The sequence below is a fragment of the Kryptolebias marmoratus genome, linkage group LG12, assembly GCF_001649575.2.
Source record: "Kryptolebias marmoratus isolate JLee-2015 linkage group LG12, ASM164957v2, whole genome shotgun sequence".
NCBI lineage: Eukaryota > Metazoa > Chordata > Actinopteri > Cyprinodontiformes > Rivulidae > Kryptolebias > Kryptolebias marmoratus.
Window position 1 is genome coordinate 15,048,415 of NC_051441.1, and position 9,438 is coordinate 15,057,852.

At 38.7% G+C, this 9,438-nt stretch overlaps 1 protein-coding gene across 1 annotated transcript in view; it reads left to right on the forward strand.

Annotated features, from left to right (window-relative positions):
- prkcbb (protein kinase C, beta b) overlaps positions 1-8,510 on the forward strand; it is a 94,191-nt gene extending 85,681 nt beyond the window's left edge. The window contains exon 17 of the mRNA XM_017416732.3: positions 4,349-8,510. Within this exon, the coding sequence (XP_017272221.1) occupies positions 4,349-4,504 (156 nt within the window). The 3' untranslated portion in view covers positions 4,505-8,510. The remainder of the gene's footprint in view (positions 1-4,348) is intronic.
- Positions 8,511-9,438: the final 928 nt, after the last annotated feature.

Genomic DNA, 9,438 nt, shown 5'->3' on the forward strand with positions numbered 1-9,438 from the left:
GTCATTGTTTCTGAGAAGCATTTTTGAAAAATCTGTTGTTTTTTTTACTGAAAACGCTAACTAACTTGTGACTTGAAGTCAGCCATGTTTTTTTTTCCAGTCGGAGCTTTAATTGTAAGTTTACAGAGCAGTTTCAAGGAGTGATGGTTTTAATGCACAATAGGGACTTTCTGCCATCAAAATACCTAAAGGATTCAATAAAAAGAACTCTACAGTTGATGAGACTTCTTATATTTTATATGAAATGGGAATTAGGCTGCATTCATGTGAGTGTTGTCCCACCCAGAAGTGCAGGCCCCTCCTGAGAGGAGGCCCTACTGTGGATGTGAGGGGCTGATATGTGCCGGCTGGGACAGGTGCAGATAAAGGAAGCTCCCTTTAGCCCAGCACGGGAAAGTTGGCAGTTTAAGGTAGGAAACGTAGCATTGCCTTGTGGTTTCTGTGATCCTCCAAACTCTCCTGTCTCTAACTGTCCTCTTCATTGATGTGCAGACTCTTGACTTTGTGGGGATTTTAACGGATTTCCCCTGCCGTCTTTTTATACAAAATATTTTTGGACATTGCCTCTTGTGAAATTATCTCTGTGACCTCAGCCTTTTTTTTATTCTATGTGTGACATGATGTGGCCACTTTTGCATTTATTTCCAACTCATTCTTTTCTTCTCTCTTCAAAGTGCTTTAACCAGTCACGTGTTTTATTTGTATACTTTTTCTCACCTATTCTGTGCCTTTACTTACACTCAGCCACTGACAAAAAAAAACAACAACTATATTTATATGACACCAAGTAATTGTGGCAAATTTTCTGTGTACTATTGAGATAAAAATGATCTAACTCCCTTTCCAAAACACAACAATAAGCCTTGCTGCACTGATCATTCAGTTAGTTTGTTTTAACCTTTTTTTATAATGCAAGCAGGATGTCTGACAAGGGCTGAAGCCCCCATGGGCTTGTTGGTTGTTGCGGTCCAAACGATCTCCGACCAGGTTCCAGCTCGCTACTGCAGAAAAGAGGGGGGAACTAATTAGAAATGAACCACATCTGTGTTAATTAGTTTCTGCTGCCACTGTTCCCTGAAGCATTGCCAGCTTGTCTCCCCCTGCAGCTGAGCAATAACTTCCACGCTGTCACAATGACAGAATATGGTAAACATGCCATGAGTACCTTTCAGTGCCGTTTATTGCTCACTACGGAGTAAAATGAGATTGTGTTGTAAACTCTGACAACCACCTAATGATTATTGGGGGTCACTCTTTTGACTGAAAAAATAGCTCTGACAAGTCGGGGCATGGATAGAAACTCTCTGAGTAACAGTGATGAAGATGAAACTCTTCTTCTGCTTGACTGTTAAACGTCTCAGTAAATAAGAGATCAAATGTTGTCAGTGGGATTTAATGTTGAAATAAATGCAACATTTTTATGGGCTGTGTAAAGACAGCTTCACAGACTCAAAGAGACATTTGTTCCGGTTGGTGATGTGTGGATCAGAAGCAATAGATCCATTGTTGGACCATTTGAAACAGTTTTTGATGGGCCCACTGCTGTTTTGATGAAATTACTTTTTGTAAAGTACTGTTGCAACCCGAGGAGGAGGGGGATTGGTGTGCTAAATGCTAAGGCCCCTTACTCACTGGACAAAGGCCCTGTAAATAATCAGCCAGAACAGCAATCACCTTTGCAAGGTCTTGGTGAGTTCTTCAGGTGCATATTAAGCGCTCATAGGGTGTAATAGGTCAAGACTGCAGACAACACTTCCATAACAAGGTTGTGGTGGTTTATCATCCTGGTGGCAGCATATCAGAGAACAAGGTGGCAGCAGGAAAGGCTATTTTGGAGAGTACCAAGAGAACAGCAGTGCCTTGATCAGCTTAGCACTGAAGGTTTTCCAAATTTGCCAAGATCCAGCCCAGTTCTAATTGGTGAGTCATGTAGGTTGTTGAGAGGATAGTGGGGATATCATGCACTGTAAAGGGGCCTAAAGAGGTGCCAAGTGCCAAAATAACATTTAGGGTTTCACCTGAACATTATTGCGTAGTTTAATAATAGGCTGTGTTTGCCACAACTGTAAATGATCTTAATGAATGTCTTACACTTTAATGAAGTGAATGAGAAAACAAGGAGTTCATTTATGACATTTTTACAGCCATATTGGAGGTAATGTGGATCCCAAGCCTGATTTTCTGTCTGGATTTTTCTTTTTTGCTGTTTGACGGGCAGTCAGCTGAGGCTATTTAGCATTTAAATCTTCAACAATTTGGAGTTTTGAGTGGATGTCTTGGTGTCTGGGTCTATGTGTGTGTGTGAATCGAAAGACAACATGTTACACTCTGCGCCCCTCCCCCACTCACTAGCGTACTCCTCCATCTTTAACAGCCCGTTCGCTCCTTTCTCTCTTCAATATGCCAACTGAGCCAAGCAGTGCAGTGACAATTCCCTGTCCAAGAGAAACCTTCTGTTACTATTACTACACCACACACACACACACACACACAGACAACCGTCACCTCCCACGCTCAGTCACAGTTCCCCTTACTTCAGTCTTTTGAGTTTGTCTCTTTCCTCTCTTGATTTTCTGTACGTTGCCTTGAATCTTTCTCTCATGCTGCCATTTGTTCTGCATATCATTTACCTCGGATTTTATTTAACCGTGTTCCAGCTGCATGTTTGAAAAACCAGTAAGATCTGCTAACTGTTGTGCTCTGTGACCAGTCTAACAACCATTAGCAGTATAAGCTAATAATATATTTTTCAACATTTTACATGTTTGTTAATAGAGCATGTGGAGTACTGTGTGTGTCTGACTGAATTCATGAGATAAAAACTAACAAAAGTGCAAAAAAAACAATTTATTACTGCAGTAATCACCACTTCTTATTGTGCAAGACAGCCATGTTGGATTTTGAATTTGGGTCCAGTGATTATCTATTGACTTCTAAGTCAAAACTTGGACTGTTTTGGGCTTTACAGTTGATTTATTTTCCCTGTCATGTCATTTATTTTTCACTGTCTGCCTTTTCTTGATAAGTTAGCTTAACAGTGGTACTTATGCTGATATTTAAACATATTTACTAAAAGAAGTTTAATACTAAAAGAATACAGCAATAAATGACCATAGATATACATGGTGGCATTTTTAATCACACTTTATGCAGTATTGTCACCTTATGTTGGGAAATCATCACTAAATCAATCAGCCATCTTTGTGAACAAGTGTTGTGTGTTGCTTTCTGTGGTAAAACCGGTATCTCTCTTGGCTGCGACCGTTAGCAACAAGTTGATGAACGGCATTCGAGGGGGAGCCCCCAAAAAGGTCTCCAAGTGTTGCAGAGGTTCACAATTTCCTCATGGTTAGCGGAGGTGCACAATGCTGTTGCTTGAATTTTGAACGCATACATAAAAATTTAGAGCGGATGCCAAGGTGGTGGGTACAATGTGGGTGAAGCAACAAATGTGCCTAGAATCCAGTTCCGCACACTGCACAGAAAAATGGGTCAAGACTTTCAGAAATTCATCGAGACTGCAATTAAAAATTTGCCTATTTTCTTGCAATTTTGTATCACCAACAAGTCTGCAACAGTCACAGCTCAATAGATGCTGTCTGAAAGGGTAGAGGGGAAGACGTGAACTGGGATTTAGCCTGTGTTTTTATAATGTGTTGAAAAGACCAGATTGACTCTGAAGGAATCTCTCTGTGTTGATTTGTAAAGCCTGATTATTCACCCTGCCTGAGTAAGAATGGGTTAAAAATGAACAAGCAATAGGCTGTCCTTATTTTCTGTGCAAATACCAACAAGAAGTGGAGTACAGAAAAAAGACATTATTGTCCCATTTTAGTACTAGAGCTCTAGTAAAACACATTATATGCATTACATGTAAGACATGGTCTAAATGTTATTCAGGCTTCTTTAGAAATGCCATTCTTTGTCTGGTAGTAGAGTGGTCTCTGTGAGTGTTTTTTTTTTTTTTGGCTGCTACAATAGACCACACTCGTATTTAATTTGTAAAAATATGCTTTTGTTCCAGTATAAAGATAAACATGACATTTGCTGGTGAAACCAAACTGAAAATGTTTTATTTTCAGGTGAGGAATAAAGATGAATGCCACAAGAAACTTTTCAAACAAAAGTCAAACTCATCCCGTATGCTGTGTCTGTGCTATCCTCCCGACCGCACACTCCATTGTCCAATCATGCATTTGAATGCTAAATGAAAAAGACTGGCGGTTTAGGTTGATAAATCACAGAAAGGTATTTAACAGAGCTGCTCTCTCTCTTCTCCCCCCACAATTCATTCCATTTTTATCTCCCCGTCCCTCCCACATTCATAATCTCCAAACGCCACTTGCAGAAAACCCGTCGAGACACCTGCAACTTTGACAAGGAGTTCACCAAGATGCCGGTGGACTTGACGCCGACAGACAAGCTCGTCATCATGAACCTGGATCAAGACGAGTTCCTCGGCTTCTCTTACACCAACCCTGAATACGTGGCTCCCGCTAATTAACACAAAATTGGACTGGAATGTAAAAAAGGACAGGTAGGGAGGGGACAAAAAGCACAAAAATTGCAATTATTATCTGTCTGTTTGGTGAATATTTGCTTTCCTTTTAGAGAACATTTTGGTCCGTTACAATTATCCCAAGAATTTACAACAGCAAACAAAATACACAAAGCACAACATTTTGAACTATTTAATGAGAAATGTTCAAGGTGATTTAGGATTTTATCTCACTGGGCTGCAGCTGCTTGGAGCTAGTTGGAGAACGTTCATTTCAAATTGCACTGAATTGGTACTTAGGACACATTTGCCCAAACTCTTGGTATAATTTGGCCCAAATTTCACTAGGATTTTGCATACGCTCAAGACTGACACTCCACGGCCACATAAGGATTGTGAATCTCACAATTCACAAAAAAATTACCGCTCTAGCACTCCAGAATTATGGGAATTAAATTGAGAAGGGTTTGAGACAGATTCCACACTCCTGCAACAGCTCTGTGACTAATTTGAGGGTAAAATTTGTCTTGCAAATTGTTCAAAATTGTTCAAAAGGGACACAAAACTCACAAACCATGAGGACATTGAGGACCTCGTTGAACATTTTGGAAACTCCCTTGTGATTTCTGTTCGTGGCTTGTCAACAGCAGTCACAGCCCAGTGAGATTTTACTTTGAGCTTACTGTTTGTGTAGAGCAACAGCTAGTTTGTCCTAACAGGAGACGGCGGTGACTACTTGATGAAACCAAAAGTGGCTGACTCTGCTGATTAATCAACTGTCAACCTGTCAAATACCTGTTTCACATGATGACAGTAAAAAAAAAAATCTCATTTAGTTTGCTCCTATATTTGTGGCATTGATCTACTCAAACTCTGCAACTGGTCTCATCAGCATTATTTAGTATTTTGAATTCAACTATTGTGAAATTGTCTCTTGTTTCATTTTATGTACATTACTCTGACTGGATAAAAAAATCCAGCCTCTGTCAGCAGGCTGTGATTGTTCTGCCATTCAGGACTTCAAAGCACAATATATGAGATTAGAAAATGTTTTTACAACAAGTGTGCCATGGTGTTATGGTAGCTTTGTAAAGTTTTATATATTTTAATGTCTTTGTATAAATGTATAGAAGTTTAACTTTATAACAATAAGACGCATCCATGTCTTTATTGGGTAGAGTCAGTCGTATTTTCTGCAGCCGTATCCTGTAGAATCTTATCAATTACACGTTTGTGTCTTGACCATCGCTCTGTTTAAAGCACAAACCTGTGTGCTGGTTGCACCGTGAAATCGATGACTCAGTTACACTGGACGTCTCACACCGGCCATGATAGCAGACTGTGTTTTTAATTTATTATTTCACTGTTTTGTTGGCTTTAATTCACTTTCTCCCGAGGCCTCAGTGCGAGCTCAGTGTAGTGTAGTGTGGTGTCACAGAGGAGGCAATGCAGCAGTCGGCTGAGAGGCTTGCACGCCAAAAAAAACGCACACGTGCAATGATGAGATGTCCCAAGTGAGTAATTTCACAAACAGCAATAACAGCGGCAGTGCTGCTAGTCTTCAGTTTTTGATTCATTGAAGAGTTTGCATATTTTCAGTTTTACTTTTGCTCATAAATTTAGGTGCATATATTGCCAAATTGACTATGTTTACATGTACTGTATTTCAAGAATATATGAGGGTTGTGCATCTCTGGTCTGTAGCCAGCATGACACACATCTCGATACACTGCCAACAACATGATACATTAAACACACATGAGAAGCAAAAAATCAATGAAGCAGGATGTGAATGTCCCCTTCAACACAATATATTTTATTTCAATTTGAGGTTTGATTCAATGCGTTGACATTCAGTGCAATACAGTACACCGGGGCTGTTCAACTGGTGCCCTGATATTTCCATCCGAGAGGTGATCCTGTTATATAGATGATCTATGACAGGCCTATACAACTCAGCCCGCCTGCCAGTGAGTTTGTTAAAAATAAAATATACATAATGGCAATAATTGCCGGATGTCCAGTGCCTGAGCTGTTGGCTCTGCAGTACACCGACTCAAAGTAAAGATTTTATTTAATTTAATGAGCGTAATGTTTTATTACCTACTTTTAAAAAATGATGGTTCACAAACAGGACCTTTTTTAAAAATTGCATTTTATTAAACCTGATTCATGACAAACAATACATAAAAACGATGAATGACATTTAAAAGAGAAGCTGGGGGTTTTCTCACACAAAGAGTCATATTGTCCAGTCCATGACGAGGGTTTGAATTGTTACTGTAGGTGAAACAATGAAAACAGTGACACTTTTACTGCAGGTCTGTTACACAGGCCTTGATGTTTTTCTCCTTAAATTAAGCACAATTAGTACCTCATGTGGAGTATGTTAAAACCATTTGCCTGTGTTGTACAAATCTGTACAAACACACATCCCCTTTAAGTAGTTTTGTTTTAGGGAAATTTTACTCTTCAGTTTTGTTTTGTTTTCACTTAAATGTTGTATATTGTAAAGTAATGATATTTTAGACAGTCAGATTTGGCCTTTTTCAAGTATACAGCTGTATATCTTGCCGGTAAAGGGTGTAAACATCTCCTGATATCACAGTTCAGCCGCCGACAACCGCAGACCCTGAATCAGTCACGGCTCCTCCACAGCTGCCTGTGTCTCTGTGAATATGAGTTTCAGTGTGACTCAGACATGTTAAGCACTGTAGTTCTGTCTTCATTTCTAGCATAAAGTTGAACCTTTTTGAGAAAGGAAACGGTCTCCGTGCCACCAGACTGAACGGAACCAACTTCAGACAGGACATAAAAACTGATGCAGATCTGCAGAAACAAACTCATGGACCCTTCAGGACCGTAGGGAGTTATACTATGCATGCATGTGATAATCTCTCTCATATCTTGTTCCATTTAATACAGATTTATTCTCTGATAAGTGTTGAACTGGTGTGCAATAATTACTTAATTAGTTATGAATAGATATAATTTATGTTGCCTAATCTGTGATTGTTCTGCTCCATATTTACAGATATTATTAATTTGTACATATGAATTGCTTTCGACTGCATAGGGGTAAGAGTCTTCCATTTCTGTAGTCGTTTATATGCAGATAAACTGATGTGTTTAAGGGTATAGAAATGTGTTTATTTCTAAACCATTCAAGTTCTGTTTAGTTTTTGTCCTCGATGTCCTCCGTCCCTCTCCAAACTGACCTTTTCTTTGATTATGCCTTTCAATCTTCATTTCATTTTTTTTTTCTCCTGACCTTTCTGTCTTCTCCTTCCTTCTCCTCAACTTCCTTGTTGTCTTACCTCATGTTTGTTCTTTTTGACCTTTACTCCTCTCTAAAGTTTTTTTTTCTTGATTACTGTTTTCACTGACGTCTTCTCTTCTGTTCTCTTCTCTGGTATAGACCTGATTTTTAATTTTCTTATATTTTTCCCCCTCTCCATTCGTAAGCCTTGTCTGGGCTACTTGATGATAAACTTTACGTGCTATTTCACAGCTTCCACTTGAATTTAGCTCTGCTTTGATTTTAGACGGGATGACACGCAAAATCAAATCTGGCACCTACCTAAGGATCATTTTCAGGGAAAATCCAAAACAGTATGGGAAAATGTGTTTTGTGGAAATGTTAACTGATAGGAACTCTTGTAATGTGATGTTTTTTGGGGAGGAATGTAAAATAATAAATCACGTTGCAAAACCACGAGCTGTCTCTTTGTTTTTTTGTTTTTAATTTCATGAATGTTCTTTTCAGATGAATAATGTTGAATGAGTGTCTGTATTAACACAGAGTAACCAATCGTGCACTGTACATTATCAACAAATAATTAAAATTTAAGGGATTTGATGCAGAAAAGGGTTAAAAATTTGGTCCTTCATACTGGTTATAAACGTTTCTCTTCTTTTTAAATGGGACATACTCCAGAAAAGATAAACAGATAGTCTGTGGTTCTGTGGAAAAGGTTATGAACAATATCTTACCTGCTGTAGATACAGTTGAAACCAGATGTTTACATTCACTGCATTTTTTTCCCCTCTCTGTTTGACTTGAAATACAAGTCAAACAGAGACTGTTTTGGGTGAGTTACGATTCCCAAAATTGTTTCCGTTTCTTAATGTCAGAAAAATGAAAGAGCTTTTCTTTAAATACTTTTTTCTAGTTTAACACTTAAGCCCAGATGATGATGTTATGGCTCTGGAAGCTTTTGATAGGTTAGTTGACAGTAAATTGGAGGCACATCTGTGGATGTATTTTAAGGCGCAGCTCACACACACCGCTTTCTTTGTCTGCCATCTTGAGAAAATCAAAAGAAACCAGCCAAGGTATGTGCTGCTCGTTGCACAACTTCCTTGCTTAAAACTTGAGCATTAACCGATGACGTCAACCCCGTTCTTCTGTTTGCAAACTATCTCATGAACCACTGAGTGGATTTTAATAAAACTTTCAGAAAGTAAACACTGAATGTAAATCTAGAACTGATTAACTTTTGGAATTAATCCAATTAAAGGTAGCTGCCACAAATAATCAACATTAGTCTACGCAGAAATGGCTATGATTTAGTCAATTTTGCAATTTCCCCCCGGGGATCATTAAAGTATTCTGATTCTGATTCTGAATTTTACAGATAATGTGCTAAAATTTGATGTGGTAGCAGCTGAGAGTCATTCACTCTCTGTGTGACATTTCACAATCTTGTATGCCATTGTGCATTACAGTATTTTCAAGGTTTGACTCTGGCATAAAAGCTGCGGGCGATATGCATTCCTTCAAGGAACATTCGGCCTTTTCATCTTTTTCATTTATTTTGTGTAAACCTTATTGAGTTTACAAGTGATGAAATAGAGAAATAAAATTGCCATTTGCACTTTTTTTTTTCTTTTTGTCAAATGAAACCATGCCAATTTGACAATATCTGCTGTACCACAAA